At 37.1% G+C, this 24,409-nt stretch overlaps 1 protein-coding gene across 2 annotated transcripts in view; it reads right to left on the reverse strand.

The window, feature by feature from the left end:
* Positions 1–1,702: 1,702 nt before the first annotated feature.
* Positions 1,703–24,409, reverse strand: part of NR1D2 (nuclear receptor subfamily 1 group D member 2) — a 29,611-nt gene continuing 6,904 nt past the window's right edge. Inside the window, exons 2-9 of one of the 2 annotated variants that reach the window (XM_034993723.1) lie at positions 21,736–22,002; positions 20,761–20,849; positions 18,490–18,634; positions 15,835–16,454; positions 13,945–14,130; positions 11,742–11,952; positions 7,588–7,657; positions 5,053–5,131 (exon numbers count right to left, since the gene is read on the reverse strand). In XM_034993723.1, coding sequence (XP_034849614.1) covers positions 7,629–7,657; positions 11,742–11,952; positions 13,945–14,130; positions 15,835–16,454; positions 18,490–18,634; positions 20,761–20,849; positions 21,736–22,002 — 1,547 coding nt within the window. In that variant the 3' untranslated portion in view covers positions 5,053–5,131; positions 7,588–7,628. Of the gene's footprint in view, positions 5,132–7,587; positions 7,658–11,741; positions 11,953–13,944; positions 14,131–15,834; positions 16,455–18,489; positions 18,635–20,760; positions 20,850–21,735; positions 22,003–24,409 lie in introns of both variants that reach the window. The other variant, XM_034993715.1, reaches the window with a different exon arrangement.

Genomic DNA, 24,409 nt, shown 5'->3' on the forward strand with positions numbered 1-24,409 from the left:
TGTAGGGAGCAAGATGATCAAGAGAGAATGAAAGTGTAGGTGCTTTCCATTTTGGAAGCTACCCTACTTACATATAACTGCAGAACCTGAATAGGAAATGAAATGGCTGTTGTGGGGGGGGAAATAGATGAAAATTTACAAGCAAAGCAACGAAGTAATGGGGGGGAGCCGAGGGAACTGCTGGGGTTACGGATAAGGAGAATTCAGAGAAAAATGAAACCGTAGAAAAGAAGAAACACAGAACTCACAGACTTTTCAGAAGATCATTTCAATTCTATGGTTACCAGTAGGAAAACAGAGAAAGAAAATTTGAAACACCATTTTCATCCCAGGTATTTGAGTCTTCTTTGAAACACTGGTCTCACCCTCTTTAGTAATTTATATTAAAATGCTGATTTTTGAGACCATCTTTACGTTCTTGGCAACGTGCCCCATAGAAAGCAATTTTTTTTTTTTTAAAGAGTTCATTTATTTGAGAGAGAGAGACACAGTGAGAGAGGGAACACAAGCAGGGGGAGTGGGAGAGGGAGAAGCAGGCTCCCCGCAGAGCAGGGAGCCGGACATGGTGCTCAATCCCAGGACCCCAGGATCATGACCTGAGCCAAAGGCAGACGCTTAACTGAGCCACCCAGCCACCCCAGAACTTCTGACATTGTGAAGAGCAACTCTGATGTGACTACTAGAACACAGGCCATAGTTGTTGCTAAACCTTTAGACAGACCAAGAATTAAGAAAAGCAAATGTGACAAATTTTAACAGGCCCAAATGAGTGTGAAACTAAAACCAGATCCATGAATTGGCTGTCTTCACTCATTCACTCACATGCAGCACTTCCAAAACTCAAAAGGAATTTAATCTATTTTTTCATCAACCACACATTTAGAGCTCAATGTTTATTATACTTGGCTATGCTGGTGCAAAAATGGAACAAAATACAAATTTGTACAATAATCCACAGAATATGATCAATATCCTGATCAACATCCAAAGTGGGTTAACGTTTTTTCTCCTGAAAGCATACCTTCCAAAGAGCCCCAAGAAGTGCTCAACACAGAAAAAGGGGTGGGGGGGGCACTACCTGGCAGAGGAAGTTTGGGAAAGACTGCATCCCACTAAGCCCTTCCTAAAAGAACTCACAATACACACTTGCTCATTAGAGAATGGGACTGACATAAAGACATCTCAGTAACCTTGTTAACCCAGCATTTCCAAGTTTATTCAATCAAGGAGACCAATCCTCCCACCTAACATCTATTATCATCCTCAGAATAGTGGGTATTACTGGTCTAGGAAACAACTGTAGTGAATGCAGATTTAAGTACCTGGCCTCAACTTTGCCAGCATGGCTACAAGCCCTGGGAAAGGGGAAAGGAGGTGGTGGTCTTGCTGAGGCATCTTATCCCATTCATAGCCAAGGCTGAGTCTTGGCTAGATCAAGCACCCCCTTCTTCTCTCACTAACCCCTTCTAAGAATGATTACCTTACCAGACAGAGCGAACCACTATTCAGCTGTCATTATAGAAAACCCACAACCCTTGCTGGACTCACTAAACAAACCAAAATCCAAAGAACCCTGCATATATACGTTCCACCATGCTGAGTCAGAGATTTAGGTTAAGATGTACTGCTATGCTCAGGGGAAAGTAGTAAATTAAATTAAGAGTCTTACAAAAAACACCAAGATAGATACCAAAAACCACACTTGGTTAGAAATAATATTTATTATCCCCTCCCCCCATGTACAGATTACTTTTCAGAAACATGAAGATATTATCCATGTCCTCATCAATAAGTTTGTAGAAAATAAACTTAATTCATATCTTGACAATATATTTCTATCACTTTTTTTTAAACAATAGCCATATTATTTTTCCACGTTAGTTCAAGAATAGCTTCAAGTTTTATGTTTTGAATCAAATCAAGACAATCTTTGTTTATAGGCAATTTCCTGACAGATCCCATCCCCCCAACCCCTAAAAAAAATTCTATATCCTAAGTGATAAACTCTTCTTGTACATTCAGCAAACTTTATATTGGAAAAGAAAAAGAATAATTGAGATAGGTACTTACTCTCGTGCACAGTAATAAATCTAGCTGAGCTTCTACACCTTGCTTTGCAATGATGTTTACATAAAATAAATCATTTCTTATCAAGTTACAATGGTAATTTCTTGAAATGTAGATACAAAAGCTATACACTTAATCCACTGAAATTGCCTTCTAATTGTTTTTAATCTGTAATTAAACCATCGCCCTAAGGAAAAGCTTCAACTCAAGAAGATGTTTCCCCTTTCCCTCAGCTATTTCTAAAGCTTGAATCCTCTCAGATCATGTGAAGAGATACATTAAAAGCACAGAAAAAAAATGTTTTAGCTTGCTAACATAATGCCCTTAAGTTTGCTGACATAATGCCCATATTTTAATTTAAAATGTAAAATCAGAGTTAAAGCATCACTTAATTCATACAGTACATTATCAATTAATCAACAGTGTCCCACCGACCCAGAAGTTTTCCAAACTGGTTGTCTTCTCCACATTAAGTTTCTACCCAATGACTCAATCAAAGAATGTGCTTATAATAGGCTGCTGGTTTAATTTTAGTAGTTTTAATATTGGGCTATTTTCAAATATAGAGATGCTACAAGTGGCACATGAACTATTATTTTTGTTTCCCATTACCTACAGGAAGAATTTGTTCAAATAAAATCTTGCAAGACAAAATGCAAACCTACATACCTATATATAGATGTATACATGTATATATTGAACCTAACTAAAGTTTTATAAGCAATACTAACATAGTTCTGGTTACACATTCCTAAAGACAGTAATTGTTTTAAAGATAACATGTTATAAAGAGGCTTATGCAAAAGGCAAAAACTAAGAATAAACATGATCTTTGAGGTTTTCAGGATTACTTCAAAAAGCCGTTTCTATCCCCCATAGAAGAAAACTATGCATTTATCTTAAGAAAAAAAATTATAAAAAGATAATGCTATCATGTAAAGAATTCACAAAAACTATACTGTATATCCCATAAAAGTCTTACCTATGTAAGGTAAATCACAATTATGGTTTATACTGTATGACAGACATCACCATCACCCTTCCTCTTTAATAATGAGAGGATTTAACTTCTTTTTTTGACTTACTTAACAAGTGCCACAGAAATTCAAGTCCCAGTAGCAACAAGTTAAACAAGATTACAAAATAAGGCATTCTGCTCACATGTCATTAAAGTAACAGGCTGAGTATAGTAAAGCGGGCTCTTTCCATTCTTAAAGTTTTATATAATCCAAAAATTATACAGAAGGCAATCTTTTCAAAAAAATTCCAATTAATTGCTATTTTCCAGGGAAACAGAAAAATATACATAAAATCCTCAACTTTGGCTATTTCTCCCACTGCCATAAGCAGAGGCTGATCTTCTCTATTTAATAAAGCCCAATATTAGAAATGTGGATGAAATGTCTCTGTACCACTTCTAAGTCTGTAGGTCTCACACACTAAATGATTTTTCAAATTACAGAGTAAATCTAATTTGACAAAATCCCTGTAGTGTTATTTAGGAAAAAAAAAACAGTGGACTCAAAACACATTTGCACACAAATGCATACATACATACACTCTCTCTCTCTCTCTCTCTCTCTCTCTCTCTCACACACACACACACCACACACAGGACCAACACATTAAACAGTTTTCTTAAAACATTGATTGGTTCTCCAAAAAGAATCAAAATATTTATCAAGCTGCAGCATGTATATAAGGGGCAGCAATGTAACCTTTTTTAGTACAACGTAGAATCTGAATGAACTTTTAAACTAGTACCTTGAACCAAAGATTTAACCAAAGATGAACTCTAAAATATGTATTTTTTGAAATCTGGACTCAACTGCCTGTTGTACTTTTACATTAAGTGCTGCTTAAATAAAAATAGAGCATAAGTTCAATAATCTACTGTCTAAACATTTAAAGCAATGGTTATGTCATCAACAGGTAAAATGCACCTAATTTGAGTCTTTGACACCACTTGTTTTAAGTTTACTGTATGATAAAGTTCTTCACAGTTTAAAATATTGTGAAGAAATGTGTTTATGTATAACTATATTCACATAGATATTATGTACACATACTATATATTTGATGTACCCATAAATTTTGAATGTGTGTGCCAGGAGGATACCCCACACATATGCAGGAACCCTGAATAATAGGTTGGTGTGGACTGTGAAATGATTTCTCAGAAATACTTAGAAATAAGGGAAGAATATTATGAATAATTATAATAACAAAAAATTTACCTTATTTACATAGTGCCTATCTCCCAAGAGGTAAATATGCTTTATAGACATTTTTTAGTATCTGTGAGGTGGGGCATTAAGTACACTATCAATTTTCATTTTCCACAACCAACTAACCTGCCCGGGATCATACACTTTAACAAGCGGCAGAACAAAATACAGACATGAAGATCTCCTAACTTGCAATGTCTCCAATTACCAGATCAAATGGTCTTGTGGTGAAATCAAGCCTTCCTCATACAAGAGAATTTCTACCACAAAGGATTAATTTTTAAGTTCTCACATATTTGTGATTGTGCGCTATATTTATACCACAGGGAGATCAAAATGATTTTTGGTTTTGGCAGATGAAAAAGTCTAACATTCAGTGTGGCTATAATTCAGTGTAACTTCTCCAGTTTAAGTGCGACACAGCTGATTGGTCTATAGGGGAAATGCGGTCAATGTCTAACCATGGCTGAAGAAACCTCAATCCAAACAGCTACTGCATGATTACAGAGATAGCCTACAATCTTGTGTTGTCTTAAAGGTCTTTTCTATCTCCACATATGGTATACACATATAAATAAGCATTTTAGCACAAAAGGTACAGTTAGCATGAATCAGTTCATGTTTAAATAAACAAAGGCCTTAGGGGTGAACTTTAAAGGCCAAGAGCTCCTCAGAGTGCATGTTGTTTAAAGATCGAAGATCTGGCAACTTTAGAAGAAGTTTTGTAAAAATAGAGGCCTCGTTTGGATGGTTTTTCATTATTAAGGTCCTTAGTGCGCGGATGAGAGTTTCCTGCAAAGCCTCCACAGAGTTGACGTTTTCTATTCCAGATCGATCTAAAAGAGAGTAATGAATAGACAGACATGAATAAGAGGACATGTTATTAACATTAAATATAAAGAGAAAATATTAAATATAAACATAATTCTTGCTCATCAATCTCATTAATGAATCCAAAACAAGGTTTTATACATTGGAATGAAGGCAAAAGATAGTTAACAACATTTTTTAAATCCCAATGGCAAATTTCTGTACCTGTTTGTTATATTATAAAGAGATACCACACAGTACACTTGATAAATCAAAATTCTTTAGTATTTTGTTCACAAAACTAGAGGTTCTGATTTTTAAAATTAGATGCCATCTGCTAATTTCAACTGCTCCTGACAAAATAAAATGAATACTGTAGTTTACAAATATATTTTTTTCTTCATATGGAATACATCCACATTTGTATGTTACCATGTATGGCAGGCAATCTCTAAAATGGCAACCTCATGGGCGCCTGGGTGGCTCAGTTGGTTAAGCGACTCAGGTCATGATCCCAGGGTTCTGGGATCGAGCCCCACATCAGGCTCCCGGCTCAGCGGGGAGCCTGCTTCTCCCTCTGACCCTCTCCCCTCTCATGCTGTTTCTCTCTCGCTCACTCAAATAAATAAATAAAATCTTAAAAAAATAAAAAATAAATAAAAATAAAATGGCAACCTCATCTTGGTATCCACACCCTTGTGTATCCCTTTTCCCTTGAGTGGGCTAGACTTACTGGCTCACTACTGATGAATAAAATATTAGATTACCAAAAAAAAAAAAAAAAATGGCTTCCATATTCGGCATACTTCCTCTGAGAAAAGCCAGATGCCAGGTGCCATGATGCAAGCTGCCTATGAGGTGGCCCATATGCTAAGGAAATGACAGTTGTCTCAAGCCAACAGCCAGCAAAGAACTGAGGCACTCAGTCCAACATCCTGCAAGGAAATAACTCCTGCCACAACCACATGAATAAGCCTAGAAGCAGATCCTTCCTTAGCTGAGCCTTCATAGTCGACCACAGCCCCGCTCACAGTTTGACTACAATCTCCCAAGAAACCTTGAGCCAGAGGCACCCATCTAAGCCATTACCCATATTCCTAATCCTCAGAAACTGTGAGATAATAAATGTTTGCATTTTTAAGCCAGTAAGTTTTAAGGTAATTCATTACACAGTTAATAGATAACTAATACACTATGCAACTTTATTACCTAGTTATATTAACCTGCATTCATTTCCATTTAACATACTGTGTTTATTAAGCTCATCACACAAAATGTTAATAAACTAGTAATGTAGTATAAGCCAGCATTAAAGGAAAGTATCTTAAAATTAATGCTCTTTGCCCATGGACTTTTTTTTTCTTTTTCAGTCATCAAGGGCTATTTCTTCCCTTTACAAAAGGAGGCAGTAGAGCACAAGAAATACTCAATGGCTCCTAGTATAGGGAGCTGTAATTAGTAAGAAAGATACTGCGAAGGAAGTAAAAATCTCTGGCCATTCACACCCTTTTTATTCATTATTCACAAGGGTATTTAGGCTCTGCATTGTAACTGGTAGCTAAAAAGGCCACTTGCAATGCAAACACTAAAATTTCATAGTAAAGGGAAAAGTTTAACTCTAAATGCAGAAAAAAATGATGAAAACTGGTTTATCTTACATTTAATAAAATGTGGATTATTATTCAACTATGTGCTAATTATTATAGAAAAACAAACAATTTGAATGTTGACTATTGGTTTGGGGGCTCATATGCTTTCAGACAAAATTGTTACATGGACAAAAGACCTCTTAACATTTGACTGTGGTCATACAATCATTAAGGGCCATATAAAACTACTTAAATAAGTCGTCAATAATGCTTCCAAGAGTCTCCCTTGCTTTTAATCAAATAATTGTTTTCCTCAACATCCTTGCAATTTATTAATTCCCTCACCAAACACTTACTGAATGTCTATGGCTACATATGTGATAGGTGCTAGGGAATTAGCAGTCAACATAACCAACCAAAATTCCTTCCCTGAGAGAGCTCTTCTAGCAGAAGAAAATGCCTGGTTTGAATCATATCATCAGTAATTTACAATATCAACAACAGGGAAAAGAATGACAGTGAGCCCTACAAACAAAATAATCTAGATAGCAGAGAAGGATACCTGAGTTGGAACTAGTATTTTGAGTCTTTCAGTGAATACTCTGTGTTGGAAAGACCTATGCTTCTTCTATACAACTCACAACTTTAGGAAAATGGATTCTTATACCTAAAAATGTAAATTTTTCTAAAATCGCAATTTCTAAAACCATGATTTCATGATTTCAAGGCCAAATAACCTACCTACAAATCTAGCTGGGTCAAAAACAATAATCCTCTAGAAACTGTAACAATAGAATGTACAGATTGAAATGAAAATTAATCTTCTAAATGGTGTATTAAATGCTACACTACTTACTTTATAGTTTATAGTATAGTTTTAATTCACGATATACCTGTCCTCTGCTTCCTCAAGCTTAGAGAAGTTCTTCATCCCTCACCACCAAATCTCACCGAATCTCCTCTCTATGAACATAAACAAGATGGAAGTCAAATTCCTTCCACAAAACCTCTATGAGGACAAGTAAAATCCATATCCAGATGAACTTTGTTCTCACACCTATATGCCTGTCCCTAATCCTCAACCGCAAGTGACTGCTGCCATTTCACACAATCTAAAGAAGAATTTACCTTCCAGGTATAATTCCCTTTTTCTCCATGATATCCAGAGTCTTCTAACCTCACAGGCAAACATCATGTCTGAGATTCTCTCTACCTTAGCAGCTAGAGCTATTCTGTTAACAAGCAGTATAGCAGAAAGGCTTTGAAGCTAGACTAACAGTTCAAATGCATGCTCAGCCAATTTTTTTAAATGCATAATCTTGAGCATATTAATCCTTCTGTTCCTCAAATTTCTAGCCTGTATTTGAGAATAACATATCCTAGCTCACATCAGAGGTCTGCTCTAAGGATAAAATTATATAATGAGATCTAGAAACTAACTAGCACTTTTTCTGACAACCACCAAAACAAAACCCAGATGGTAACTGTAGATTCCAAGAAAAACAAAAAGTTACTTTAAATATAAAGCAAATATAATGGTTGCTTAATTCTAAGCAATTAACAGAGAATATAAATAATCCATTTGTTATCTGATACTTGGAACATTCCCCCTTGGGAGGCACAGGTTTAGGGCAAGATTTATACTGCCTTGGGGCGCCTAGATGGCTCAGTCAGTTAGGCATCTGCCTTCAGCTCAGGTCATGATCTCAGGGTCCTGGGATGGCCCACACTCAACGTTGTCAGGTTCCTCGCTCAGCAGGAAGTCTGCTTGTCCCCCTCACTCTTCCTCTGCCCCCCCTTCCACTGCTCATGCTGTCTTTCTCTCTCAAATAAAATTTAAAAAAAAAATTTATTATTACCTTGTCTACCATTTCAACCCCGCTATGTGAACACTGTACTATTTACATAATCCTAATACTGTAAATGAGTATTTTTTACTTTTCAATATTTAGAATCATCTGATAAAGCATGGAAACTAATCACACCTATAGAACATAATGTAAATATTTTCATTTTTGACAATGTAAAAGAAATGGCATAGCAAAAGAAGCCAGGATATAGAAGAAGGATACTGTCTTCCTGTCTAAGGAGAAGATTCAATCTAAACTATCTGAGAGATTATGTAAAAATGAAGGGTCAAAGAATGCGAGCATATTACAATTTTATATAAAACAAAGCAACATAAAAATAAAACTTATAAAAAGAAGATACTTTTGTCAGTTATATCTACTCAATAAAAAGAGGTATAAACACAGTATTTAGAAGTGAGTGGGCAACTGTCAGAACAATTAAGAAGAAAGATGGTTAGAATTCTAGTTCTCTGAAGAGTAGGCTGGGAGAAGGAAGGAGAGACTTTTATCCTCTATAATTTCTGAATATTATTTTCCTATATAGATACTGTTTTAAAAATAACAATAGTCCTTTTTAGGTGGTGAAGATTTAAGTTTGACATGAACACTATCATATGTTTAAGTGAAAGCAACGTACTATTTTAAAATGCATGAAACTGTGCACGTGTATGTGTTGCTTGTATACCTTCATATAGGCAGACAGAACAAAAATAAGAATGCATTATATTCTTCTATAATCAATCTTTTCCACTTGGTATGTCAAGTATTTTTTTATGTACCATAAATCAGTAAGCAGGCAAATGGTACATGGATGGACAGGTGAACAGACAGAGACCCCCTAATGTTGACAGTGATCTTTTTTGGTAGCAATATTATCATCTTTATGTTCATCTTAGTATTTTCTACTTTTGCAAAAAACCCATATTCTTATGATCAGTAAACAAGGCTTTTTCAAAAGGAGATTAAAACAAAATAAAATTATGTTCGCTTGGTAGAAAATATAAATAAATAGCACATTTCCTGGTACAGAGCTCCCCCTTATCCCCTGCTACCATTTCTTCCTTTTCACCATCTCTGACACAGTCCCTCCTGCTTCACCTCCTCTACTACACCTATCTCAGGAGAGTTCACTCCACTGCCTCCTACCTGAGGTTAAACAGCCTCTCAATCTGACTCTCCAGTTCTAATCACTTGTCTAATCCGCCTAAGATAAACATGCAGAAATTCTAATGTCAGACCATCACTTTGTTATGCCTCATCATTCCCCTACACTGACTTTCCACTGCCCCATATTTCATTTAAAACTTCTCTGCTTAGTTCTCCTCGAAGTCATTCCGTAACCTGGTGCCCCTTCAACTCATAAGCCTTCTGTCCCTTTCGTCCTTGATGTACACTTTGGGCTTTAGCCACCTGCCCCTACTCTACCTCATGCTCTCCCAAGTTGCTCCATCACTGTTTTGATGGGAAAATCTACTAACCCATCCTTCAAATTCCAGCTCTACTTCCGTCTTCCCCACAAAGCTTTCTCAGGTAATTTCCTTCCTAGAACCCCTACTTCCTCGGTCAGAACCACATGGCTTAATACCATAAAGCTTTTTGTGTTATTTCTGTCTCTCCAAATAAAACATAAATGCTTGGAGAACAAGCTTGTGTCTTAATGCTTGTTGTCTCCCCCCTCGCACATATTGATCAGATAAAGAAATTAACAAGTATGGATTACCTTTAGTTTCACAATAATAGATTAATCTGATGTCAACTCAAACCATTAATGATTACTTATCAAGAGAATGCAAAATGGGGCGCCTGGGTGGCTCAGTTGGTTAAGCGACTGCCTTCGGCTCAGGTCATGATCCTGGAGTCCTGGGATCGAGTCCCGCATCGGGCTCCCTGCTCGGCAGGGAGTCTGCTTCTCCCTCTGACCCTCCTCCCTCTCATGCTCTCTGTCTCTCATTCTCTCTCTAATAAATAAATAAAAATCTTTAAAAAAAATAAAAAAAAAGAGAGAATGCAAAATGGTAGGTAAAGTGCAAGAGGCATTAATTACAAGGTTACTAAGAAAATAGGTATCCCTTATTAACCTGTTAACTTTCATACTATTCCATATCATAAGTGCATTTTTAGTTACCTAGGTAGAGCTGATCAGAATAGGTAGCCAAGTTATGCTTCCAAATGACATAAGTCTTTATTTATACCACTGATGTACAGGTCCTTTAAGATATACAAAAAACTTACAGGAGTTACTGATTTACAGTTTAGCCACATAAGCAGGGTTATAACTTATATTTTATAACCCCCACAGTACCTGGTATAATGGCTTTTACACAGTAGGAAGCAAATAGGCAACTTAAAGTAAGTCATATCGAAATACTGTAAAATTCTCAACAAATGTATTAAAATAAAGTTAGTGATACCTAAAAATGGCTGGTACTTACTTATATATCCCCAGGAAAGTCACTGTGTATCAATTTCCCATTTGCTATTATCTTAATAGCAATTATCTAAATTGAAATACGTTGGCCAGAAATAGCTATAATATAAATGCAAAGTGGCAGGGAAATTGGAAAACATCATCAATGACTCATATAAATAAACATTAAATGTTAGGACTCAAAAATCTTTGTCACTCATTCAAACAGTAACTAAGTACCTATTCTGTGCCAGACCCCAGGCTGGCTCACATGGTACAATCCCTTCCTTCCACAGGATAAGGAAACCAAGACCCAAAAGAACAGAATTATTTACGCAAGTCACACAGAAAATTCAGTGGCAAGGCTGGGTAAAAGCCTACTCGTAATTCACCAATTTTTGGAACAAACCACACTAATATATCTTGATAATTTTAACATTTTCAAGTAATACACATTTTAATTAAAACTTAAATTCGTATCAGAACCACCTAATGTTCCAAAAATTAAATCCACAAAAATAACAATTTAGACTTGTAAAAATTATGAGCAAAAGTTTAAAGACTAAGACTTGTGGTCAATGTGAGGCCTAGATCTAAACATCATTTTATTACTATACAGCACTTTTTGAATTTTTACTGTCTAATTATGCAAAAATAACAGATTTACACAGTCCAGTATCTGCTTAAGGCCCTCTCGCCTTATAAATAGCTTGCTGGAACATAGTTCCACCTTCTCCCCACTTGGTAACTGTATTCTGGGTGCGGCACAATTTTGAACCAGCCTGCTTACCTGCAGATACCAGGACAACAGCTGTAAACAAACTCATCTCTTCATCACTAAGTTGGAGGGCATTTAGCTTCTCACTAAATTCAAACATAGAGTTTAGCAGATCCCCTGCTCCCATTGAGTGTAAATCATCGACACTGTATTTCTTTCCACTTAAAAAGGTGACCGTACGCTCCTTTGCATCAAACAACGACGCAAACCGTACCATTAAAACCTGGAAAGGAAAAAAAAAAGACTTAAATGTATTTGAAAGAGTTCAGTACTAATACTAAGACAATATTCAGTATTCAAGTCAATTAAGAAACATCCTACATATAAAAGAAAGTTGTAAAAGAAAAACCAAGTTTATTTTTACCCAGAGCCATTTCCTTAAGGCAAATTCTCTACCAAAACAATAAATATCCCAAGAACATCAAAAAAATTCCAGCCACCAGTGGCAAAATACTTGAGTCCTATGATACTCTGAAACTCTTATTAATAAAGATTCTGAAAAGCAAATATAAAATTAAAGCAGGCAATAATGCCAAGAAAACTGAAACTGGGCCTTGGCCAAAGGCATTAAAGAAACTCTTTAAGCTACCAAGTATACCACATGGTCTCTAAACCATAAAGTAAAAAGAGCAGTATTTCAATGCAACAACACTTAGAGACCTCAAAACACCAAATGCAGCCAAGGCAAATGCAGCGGGTAAACTCTAATTAGACTATTTTAAAAAACCATAACCCAAAGAGACAATATACAAAGGAAACTATTACAGTAGAAGTGTTCCAGACACCAAGTTGTATTTCAAATCCAAACCAAATCAGTCAACAACTGCTTATCTACGGCACTCCCCCCCCTAGAGTAAATGGCAACACCTAGGTCACATACTTCTCTCATAACCAGAGGAATACTGAACAAACACCTCCCCTTTGCAATTTTTCCAAAGACTTGTTTTATTCAAGACAATCCAAAGAGAGTGAGCCTTCTATGAAGATGGCACTAACTAGAACACAGCAATCCCAACACAAATCACAAGGTGGAAAGAACACAAGTGCTAGAGTCTGGGATTTGTGTTATGGTCCTCTGTCAGATATTTATTGGTAATCCCAGAAAAATCTCTTCACCTCTCTGGACCACAATTACTTAACCTCAAAAAATGGACGAATTGAACTTGATCACTGACACCCCTCTTAAGATTTAGAGTTTAAATCTTACCTCTAATGTTTTCCTTTACATTGAAAATCCTAACCTAACAGCTTTACTTTTAAATTATACCATAGGTATTTTATTTATGAATATGGCTCCTTCTCCATTCTGGTCCAGGTGCCCCCGTAAACAGAGCATAAGGCAAAAGTTTATGCAGAATGTGCAGTACCATATGTGAGAACAGGTTTGAGGAAAAAGGAAATGAGACTGGGAAGGGATGACAGCAAATTATCAGAGGAAGAATTACTGAGCTAGCCACCACTCAGTATCATTAACAACTGAGAGCTCAGTCTGTGGGACCAGCAGGGAAAAGTGAAAATATATCCCGATTCCCGTCCCCCACTGATCAAAGACGTGGCCCACTAGACACCAACTTCCACCCACCACGCTGCAATTCAGAATAATGTTTAAGTGAGCTCTGAGCAAGTCCTGAGGCTCCTCACACTTCAGCAGCACCAGGGAAGCCATGGGGAAGACAGGTGGGAGGCACCTAACACAGCACAGAGACAGGCACTCTGTGTCCTACTCAGGTTAGCAACAGTAGCTGCCCCAAGTCCAGGCAGAATGCATCACAGCAAGAGAAGCCAGAGGAAAAAAAGTAGCAAGGATTCTGGATGAGGTGAAGCCAACAGAGTCTAAAGTAGCACGTAAGACACGTCTCACATAACCCCGAAATATTCTACAATCTCCTTAAAGAGAAAAACCACATTCTATTTACTCTTTGTACTCTGTACTGAAACACCAGGCTAGGCTTTCAGACTCTGCCTGCGGTCCTCACCTGAAAATAATACTAGAACCTGGAGGAAGTCTATATGCTGAGAACACAGCAGTTGTATTTCAAGTCCTAAGAATCTCTGGATTTATCTCATTTCTTCCCAAGATTCTGAGATGGTTATTCTTTTGTTGGTAATTTCAGCCTCTGGACTATAAATACTTCTTTAGAAAAGAATGAAACGATACATGAAAATAAAATACTACACACACCCTGCATCGATTTTCTAGATAAATAAAACCTACCTCAAAAGTCCCAGCCTTCAAAAGGTTGACCTGGTCATGCTGAGAGAGATCTCTGAATCCAGGAATACGTTTTGCAAATTCCACCACTTCTTTCACTGCTGGGGTGAAGCTCATTGAAAATTCTTCCCAGATTTCATGACCAGATTTATGAGGATCCACATATGGAGACTTACTCATTGGACAAACCTAGCATGCACAAAACAGAAAAACTCTTAAATTGTGAGAGATGGTAAAGAAACTTCAAAAGTGGTATCTTGATCACTGGAAACCCCAATGTGAAAATAACTCTCAGACACAAGTAAAATCTACTAATAGTAACACTTTCTCTTCTTGCTACTTGCCTTACGTTAGAAAGCCTCACGGCAACCTAGTCTGAACAGCAATTAACGCATCATAAAAGAGGTAGGCTAAGCTATTTCAAAAACCTATGGCACGGGTTTAAGAGTTTTTGTTTTTGTTTTTAAAAACTGCTGCCACCTGATGCTGGTTTTGAGATTTTCAAACAAATTCATACATACTTCATTGTCAATCCTATATTCATTAGTTGTGGCAGATATTATAGTTACTATTTCTTAGATAAGGAAATGAGATTCTAAGAAGTTTATCTAAATACAGCTAGAAGTGACAGACCTAGAATTCAATATTTAGTTAATATTTCAAAACTCACTTTTTTCCAAATGGCACAATTACAGTATTATAATTTCAAAGGACAGCGAGATGCCTCACTTTTTTAAAAAGGTCATTAACCATTTATTTCATAAACAGTGGTGTGACTACTGGCCTCCACTTGTTCAATTAGGAAACAATGATGGGAGATACAAGGGGCAGCTTTTACATAAGGATTGGTGAGGAAAAACCAGGAAGCCAAAGAAGGTATAAGAACACTAAAAAGATTATGAACATTCACTGTATATTCTATTAGTAAAATCGCCTTTAAATTTTCACTAAATCCATAGGAGATCCAGGAATGTGATGATTCTATAACCATGGAGAATACCACAAAATTAGAACCTAAATGCTTACAGATTTTTTCCCTCCTTAAGGCAGCCACTAAGTCTAATAAAATATAAGGTCACCTTTCGGACCCATGGAATCAAATCCTTGCAAGTGACAAAAAAAAAAAAAACAACAAAAGAATTGGGGTAGAGTCAGCTATTTTGAAAATGAAAAAAGAAGACTTTAATTACCTGGCTGTAGAAAATACCAAGCACTATCAAAGGACCTCATGGTTTATACTGGAAATGGTGCAGTACTGCTGTTTTTGATGAAATTTTGGCTGAACATAAACACTGTACTTTCATGTAGACTGTTGTATTTGATTAAAAAACTTGAATAACATTAACTCATCTCATAAGATGAAGTCTGAGAAAATCCTTAGAAACCAGCATATTAAAATATTCCTAAATTCTCAAACAGTAAAACATCTATCAATGTTCTATATTCAAAGAACTTTTTGCATTATAATGGTTAAAAAAAACACTTTCCATAGAAATCAAAGGATTACTAACTGTGGCAAACTAAATGATCAGCCCTCTGAGAAAATCCCAAAGCTAGTAAGATAGTGATTAATCAGAATGCTTAAATTTTGAAAGGGATTTCTAAGAATTAAAGGACCAATTCTACATGATCCATATTTTATATAAAATCCTAATCCCAACCATAATATCAATCAAATCATATGCTTTTACCTAGGTCTGTGTGAATTAGGTCAATCAACAAATGATGTTATTAGAAGTATTTAACTTAAAATATTGCACAAAACTGATTCTGTAAGTCTCAAGTTTTGACACCACCCCTGCCCCTGAAGTTGGTATACTGCCCCCAAATAAAAGAAAACCTTCAAAAGCCATCCTTGAGGCAAGTTGGGCAAAAAAATTGATTTCACTATACCAGATGCATTCTCCCTCCAGTGTTGCACAGGTAACTATTCTTGTTCTCATTCTGAGAAAATCCATCTATCGAAACTCTATCACATACTCGTTGAGTATAAGCATTGGAGAAGTTCATACAATGTCCATTTGCAATACAAATGGCATGCCCATTTGGGTAATGCATTATGTTCCTCCCTTTGTACTGTCCATTGAGGTGCTGCTGGCTCTCACTACATGGAAAATGGCTGCTAAGCCCACTGCCACAATGGTCATGATTTAAATTATATTGCTCCATGCTCTTGGGAATTCGTTCTCTCTGAGGCTGCATGGTCTCTGCTGAGTTTTCTCGTTGCTCTTGATTATACATAAAGGTATCCTTGTGCGCCCTGGTCACCATGCCAATCACTTCATCCTTTGCAAAATCAGAAGAGGGAGAAGAGCTTTTGATGTTTTCTTGTTCCAGCTGGGGCTTGGGTCGCAGCTGTTCCTGGGCTGGTAAGGCTGTCTGTTCATGATGTTCTAATGTGTCATTCTGCAAATGACCACTGAACTGGCTGTTCATCATGGTCTTCATCGCACTCTGCATTTCAATTAGCATCCTCTGTTTTTCACGCTTAGGAATGCGACCAAACCGAACAGCTATTGAAGAAAAAGATATTTTAACATCTATATTCTAAGTAAGAGCTGTTTATACAAATGAATAGCACCAAATTATCTCTGTTAACTATGGCCTCTAGTGATACAAATAAAAAATATCTGTATGTCTCTGGCCCAAAGTATTCTAAATTTGCTGGCTATATTTTTGATGTACAAAGGAAGTGAAAAGGAGAAAAAATTTTCATTTTTCTCCCAAAACAAAGCTAAGAGAAGATCTATGTCTTGGGTATTTTAGAAGCAAAGTTTTAAAAATTTGAAATTAACTAGTAAAAATCATAGTTTGAAACAGATCAGCATTACTACACAGCACCTATTAACAAGGCTGAAGGCTGGGTTCTTAAGAAGGCACATGGGATTCAGCTACCCATAGCCATTAATGTTAATGGCACCTAGTAGGTACAAGCACTCCCTGAACATCTAACCTTTGTCAATTCATTTTTGTAACCCTATCCTCAAGACCCAACTATTAAATGATTTGCTCTTTTTCCAGCTTCTTAAAAAAGAAAATCTTTTTAAAAAAATTTTTAATTAAAAAAACACACATAGTCAATAGAAATGTAGTTATTGAAAATTTGCTGGATTTTAATTAAAATCAATGAAACAAAAATTAAATCATTCATCCTCCACTATTTTAGAGGCCAAGTTTTAGAATGTGTTCTGTCTCCAACATTCCTCTCCCTGAGGGACAGAAAAGAAAAGCTTTCTAGTCTAACATTTATACGGGGATAATAAAAATCCCATATACCCACCCAGCAAGAATGCCTTCCTAATCTAATTGTAGCCTCTGATATTATTGCTATCATGGACAATTTTATCATGTTTCACTCTATCTCTACTCCCTCCTTCACAGATGATTGCCATTTTTGTTCTTTTGAGGAAATCACAATATCCACCAACTTTGGATCAGTATTTCTAGTAATATAAAAAAAATTTTCAGGCAAATGAAATCCAGAACATCAACCGCTGAAATCCATTACTCAAGAAGCTCTATTACAACAGTATTTGTGTACTATATTAGAGTAACTTAAGGGACTGCTTAAGTGACGCTTCCCTAGATAAATATCAGGTTCATTCTTAGCAACTCTTAATTAATCCTACTAAACTAATCCCTCTGAAAACCTCATACTCTTCTGTTACTTAGAACTAAATGAGACTATCCAAAAGTGACTTCCATAAGCATGATAGAAGAGTCAAATTTTCCAGTGATATCATCCACAGAAAATACTAATAGTACCGCAAATTAACTTTTATTTTTTATGGGAATGGATCATGCCAGAATTTAGCAACCACCTCCACTCCAGACCCTACTGTTTCTTTCAATTTTGTATCTCCTTTCAACATATTCAGAACCTGTGCCCTAAAGGCACATTATCATCTCAGAGCTGAGAAAGTCACAGAGATAATTCACACAGGAGAAAGGGTTCCTAAGAAATGTTAAGAAATCAAGGAGAAAGAGCCAAGGATTCCTATACGGGGGGGAAAAAAAAGAGGGGCACCTGGGTGATTCAGTAGGTTAAGCCTCCAACTCTTGATTTTGGCTCAGGTCGTGATCTGGGGGTCGTGGGATCGAGCTCTGCATTGGGCTCCGCACTGGGCATGGAGCCTGCTTAAGATTCTCTCTTTCTCTCTCTCTCCCCCAGCCCCCTTTACTCCCCACCCCACCCCCCCCCCACAAAAAAGAGAGAGAAAGGGAGGGAAGGGAAGGGAAATGAATCCTTGTTTTAGGAAAAAAAGTATTCAAACTGTGTACTAAAAAAGCAGGGGGGGTGGGGGGGCGGTTTTACCAGAAGCCCCAAAAGAGAGCCAAAAGCTATTTTTCCAGGGTGGTAACACTAAACTTTAACTTTAATGAATCTGGCATCTTACAAGGCATCAAAATGTGTTTTCTAAAATCTGCTTCACTCTAAGCACAAGAAGGCCACTGGTAACTGGCCTACAGGTCTGGTTCATGCTGAGGAATAAAAGCCTAGCTCCATATGTCTCAAGAAGAAGAGTGCTCGTTCAAGTGGGAACATACCATCTCTCGACATTCCAACAGACAGACACTTCTTGAAGCGACACTGCTGACATCTGTTTCTATTCATTCTCATTATAGAACAGTTTTCATTCTTCAGGCACTTCTTGTACTGAATGTTTTGCTGAATACTTCTCCGAAAGAAACCCTAAGAACAAAGGCAGATGTACTCAGCCATTTAAAAACATCCAGATGAAATCCTTGTAAGCACGCCCTCCACAACTGACTATCAAGTATTTTACTAGCTATCTGGGAAATAATTTTGGCTTAGAACACAGGGATATATAACATGACACACAATTTAACTAGATTCTTACTGTTGTTAGTAAGCGCCTATGCCTACTAGCCAAACAAACTCTTCTTCCCCTTCTTCCCTTTGCAGAATCTTGGAGCTTGCCAAGCACCCCTTTACCACGCTTTACCCTGTTACCTGCCCCTGCCTGCAGCCACACTTTCCAGCCCAAACTTTAATCACATACAAATCCCAAAACTCTTGAAATACGAATGACGGATTTTTAAAGAGTTGACAGAGAAATGTGTTCCACAGCTATAATTCCCTCACTAGAACCAAGGACTCCATTAGAAGAGCTTGGTCTTTCCTGCATCATCACCTGCTGACACCAGCAAGGTCTACGTGCATGTGCCAGACATTCCTGGCTACTTTGTCAGCAACAGGTACGTGTGACGCCACACACCCGCAGAGCAGCTAGCAATCCAAGGAAAGACAGTCCCCAGCTAGATGGCTACAAATAACTGCCTTTACTATACAAACAACTTAAGCATGTGCTCTGTGATGGGTCTTTAAAGAGCTCCAGCTTCATGGTCTCAGAAGAACAGAAAAGTCAAGGGCACAATTACCAAAATTTTAAATTGTAGTTTCCCTGAATATCATAACTAACCACACATTTCATGAATCTGTGTAATTTTGAAATACAGTATTTTTAAATTTTATTACTGCAATATTATACTTGAACACAAAAATATATGAACTAGACATATCTCTAAGAAGGTACAGAACAGTTATGTGTATTTATCAAGGATACACAATTAGGCTCATTTGCTTGTGCTTTTGTTTCTTTAGCAATAAACTGAGAATGATGCCTGCTCTACAATTATTTCACATTCTTATTAAAAAAAAAATGAGTAAAACAGTACAGAATTTTTTATACAGTGGAAAAGTGCTACTTCTATATTAAATACTGACTAGTCTTGTGAAGTGATCCAGCCATTAAGAGCTACAAAACTCACAATTTATTCAGAGCTACCCTAGAAAATATTTCTTCTTCCATCATGTATATTCTTTATCTTGCTCACCCATCATATCTTGCCAAGCTGGATTCCTGCTCCTGGCTTTCAGTGAGAAAACAGCAAGAGCAAATGTCTTGGCCATATTAATTTTTGATACTCAGGAGAAATAGTTGTGTCAGATTTTTAAAAAAGAGAAAGAGACTCCCTGGATAGAAGTAGGAGGCATAGACTATCTTACTTGGAATTAGCTGACCCTCTAACCAAGAAATATTCAACGAACCTTAAAAATAAAATGAGGTTTCCCAAGCGTTCAATTTATATTCAAGATTCTTTTACTCACTTGGCACTACTTCTGAAGATACCACATTTTTACAAGTATGTAGGAATTATTCCCGACTCCTAATATCTGACATATCAGAATGTCAACATATCTGAGAAGACCTATTCAAAGTTTGGTTTAAACTAAGTTCCAACAAGGCAGCAGTGCCTTGTCTGTTTTGCTCCCTGCTATTTCCCCACCACCTGGAATAGTGCCTGATGCATTAATGAATAAGCATCTGTGCACTTGGTTTCATACCATAATTAAGTTTGAGTGAGATAGCAAATTTATTCTGATCAAAATCTTAAAGAAAAAAGAAATATTTTCACTGAATTAAAAATATCTTTTTCGAGGTGCCTGGGTGGCTCAGTTAAGCGTCTGCCTTCGGCTCAGGTCATGATCCCAGGGTCCTGGCATCAAGCCCCGCATCGGGCTCCCTACTCAGCGGGAAGCCTGCTTCTCCCTCTCCCTCTCCCCCTGCTTGTGTTCCCTCTCTCGCTGTGTCTCTCTCTGTCAAATAAATAAATAAAATCTTTAAAAAATAAAGAATAAAAATACTTTTTTTAAAACAAGTTACATTTATATACTACATAAAATGCTTAAAACTTTAAGAGTAGCTGCTGACTTCTCTCATCCTCCCAGGTTATCAATTGTGGAAATTGGAAAGGCTAACTCCAATTTCTTTAACCCCAGAATCAGTAGCTTACCTTACAGCCTTCACAAGCATGAACTCCATAGTGGAATCCTGATGCCACATCCCCACAGACTTTACACAGTAGAACCATGCCACTAAATTCTAAGACACAAACAGACACAAAAGTGTAAAGCTGGAAGAAAAACTTCAACTGTTTTCTTTCTAACTGATTTCAATTTATTTTATTCAACTTTTAAGTACTTTTAAAAGATACATATTTCATATTTACTTTTACAATGGGAAAGAAAAATCTTTACACCAAATTAACAAATCCAAAGAAATCTTAGTTTTCTTTTAAACACAGTTTATGGGACTGCCAAAAATATCTATGAGAGCCTGATGATTTTAAACATACACTGAAATTCTATAAATCTAGAGTTTCTTTACACCATATAGATGCAACCAGAACTAAAAACAATTTTCCTCAATAAGAATTAAGAAGTCAGATAAAAGAGTCAATCAACAGAGGTGTGAACAGATGTCTCCACAGGCTGCTGTATGATACTCAGTTCAATTCACCTACAGGCACCATTCCCCCCTGTATCAGCCAGTCTTACCTCCACACTCACTCAGGGGTCCAAATTCCACCACTCATTTAGTTATCCCAATGCTGCTTTGTTTTCTAATCCCAAATGTTCCCAGCTCCAACAGCATGAAAGCAAACCCCTTCCCATAACAAGTACTCTGTTTCAGAAACCAGATTCAGTACCAAGAGTCCAGAAGAAAGGCAACTGTGAAAATGTGGTAAAAGGGGATACCCTAAAGGAAACATGGGCAGGCAGAGTGCATATCATGTATCTTGCTCCATGGCAAGAACCAATTATGACAACCCCTAGGCTGTAACTTTCAAAATCATCACTGATTTCTTACCTAACTACTAAACTATGATTACCCAAAAGGGGGTGAAATGACACCCAAATGAAAAACTGATAAAATAAACCCCACCTGCAATTAATGGCACCAACCTTTGAAAACTAAAGTAACTTACTTGTCACGCCACTATGACTCTTTGTCATCCCAGGTGCACTCGATTTGCTTGTTTTCATAGAACAATCTATTCGATCATTCTTCAGGATGCCATCAATATTGGAGAGATCACCATTTTTGGGATTACCGTTGTTATCAGAATTTGAGCTATTTGGAGAAGATGGAACAGAGGAGGAGGAGGACTGGAAACTGTTCTCAGAACCCTCACTGTGACAAGAGGCAGGGCTAGAGGCTGAGCTGGAAGAACTGATATAGGCAATCACACCTCCTAGAAAAGAGGGGAGAATTCACATAATTAGATACATGACAATATGTTTTCTATTTTTCCAAATCTGAATAGTAAAGTCATTAACTTTAGAAACAGGTTGCTGACTAAATATCCACTCACCCTTAAAAGGAGAAAGTAACTTATTTCCTTATTTCCCCACTATTCTTCCTGCTTCCACAAAGTTCGAAGCACAATCATTTCCACTAATTCAAAAAATAAGAAGGTCTTACTGGCTTAATTATTCTGAGCACACCAAGATCCAAACCTAAAGCTTTTCATTTTCTAGGGTTTTTTTTTTTTTTTAAATCTTTTCCTAAAAGGAATGAAAAACCTTCCTGACTACATAGCTTAGAGTAAACAAACTTTTTCTCATAATAAGTCTGCTTCTGGTCCTCTCTTTGCCTCCTTCATTATAGTGACACAATCCTACAAACAATGAGTTCATTTGCCTCCCCCAGCACTTGGCTAAAACACAGGTTAACCAAGAACAGATGTAACATTTGGAACTCCAGATAATTTATGTCAAAATGGGGAACTTTCATAGCTATTGCTCCCAGAATATTTCCTAAAAGATCCCTGAAAACTTCTATGACTACCCACTAATCACCAGTTCCACGATCCCCCTTCCCCACGGGCTTCTGCCACTGGACTTGCAGACACACTTATCTGTAAACAGCTCTTAAGGAATCCAGACTCACCACCTGTTCTTCTGACTTGCTATTTACAGTAAATGTTAAAAGAGGCTGAAAGAATGCATGCTATAAGAGAATAACATTAAGGCTGATGCTAATTCTCTCTCCACAGAGCTACTCTCAAAACACTACCCACAACTGCACCAATATAACCTCCACAACCCTGGTGAAAACTGGTCTTGGCCTCTTAGAGACTGTAAACCTCCCAGGTTAAGAAACAGTATTTAAAATTATTCTTAGAGTATAATTTCAAACATCTTCTGTCAAAGACATAAAATGCTGCAAGAATAATCTCATAGCCAAATATATTATTTTTCCAAATCCCAGGCCAAACAACTAATTCTCATCTTTTCTGCCAAGATCTACTGTGGTTTCTTTTCCTCTTCCCTCTATCATCAACAAACATTTATGGGCTTGGGCGCCTGGGTGGCTCAGTTGGTTAAGCGACTGCCTTCGGCTCAGGTCATGATCCTGGAGTCCCGGGATCGAGTCCCGCATCAGGCTCCCTGCTCGGCAGGGAGTCTGCTTCTCCCTCTGACCCTCCTCCCCCTCATGCTCTCTGTCTCTCATTCTCTCTGTCTCAAATAAATAAATAAAATCTTTAAAAAAAAAACCAAACATTTATGGGCTTTTTCGATGTGCATCAGATACAAAGGTAAAATTATCTCTCTTCTATCACTGTCCTGAGCTCTTATTTAAACCTACTGTTTACCTGTTTCCATCTCTTTCTCAACTAGCCTATAAGCGCCTAAGTGCACAGTGTGTCTTAATTTTCTATACATGCTTTACAAGTAATAAGCCTGCCATAAATATTTTTAAGACCTACTTCTCTGCCTTTGTGAAGCCCACGTTTAATAGTATGGACAGGGTGCCTGGGTGGCTCAGTTGGTTAAGCGACTGCCTTCGGCTCAGGTCATGATCCCGGAGTCCCGGGATCAAGTCCCGCATCGGGCTCCCTGCTCAGCGGGGAGTCTGCTTCTCCCTCTGACCCTCCTCCCTCTCATGCTCTCTGTCTCTCATTCTCTCTCTCGCAAATAAATAAAATCTTAAAAAAAAAAAAAATTTTTTTTTTAAATAATATGGACAGATCCCAAGTATCATAAAACATTACTAGAAAGTCACAAGCAAAACAGGGCATTTCTGACAACAATCTAGATAACTATACAGAGTAATAACGGAAAGTTCTGCACATTCCCTAAGTAACAACTGCAATTTAAGCATTCACTCTGAAATAAACTTCTCTTCTAATGAAAAATGATTCCCCAATCTTTTTTTTAGATAAAAGCCATACTTTATAACTACACACACACAGCAAAATGCTGAGGCCAAAACAATTCCAAAGAATAAAAAGACAAGAAGAACAAAAAGAGAAGAAAAAAATGGACAGAAGAATTTTAGGTCACTTTTAGTCTGTTTTGTTGAAATAAGATCCCAGACATGTATTTAAGTACCAATTATACATATCCAGGATGGGAAGTTCCTGAGAAGTAAAGTAAAACTGTAACTCTTACGGATTTTGGTCACAACCCAGAAGTTAAAACAGCACCTACCATGCCAAGAAAAACACAACAGTGTTCATCATACACAAATTTAATATGCATACATGCAACTAAATGTACTTGAATTTTAAAGACAAAAAATATAAATATGTGGAGAATTCCATCCACTTTTCCATTCATTAAACATATGCCTGCTATCAGTCTTGAAGTAGGAGG

This window comes from Mirounga leonina, unplaced genomic scaffold (assembly GCF_011800145.1).
Source record: "Mirounga leonina isolate KUSES-001 unplaced genomic scaffold, KU_Mleo_1.0 Mir_115, whole genome shotgun sequence".
NCBI classification, from domain to species: domain Eukaryota; kingdom Metazoa; phylum Chordata; class Mammalia; order Carnivora; family Phocidae; genus Mirounga; species Mirounga leonina.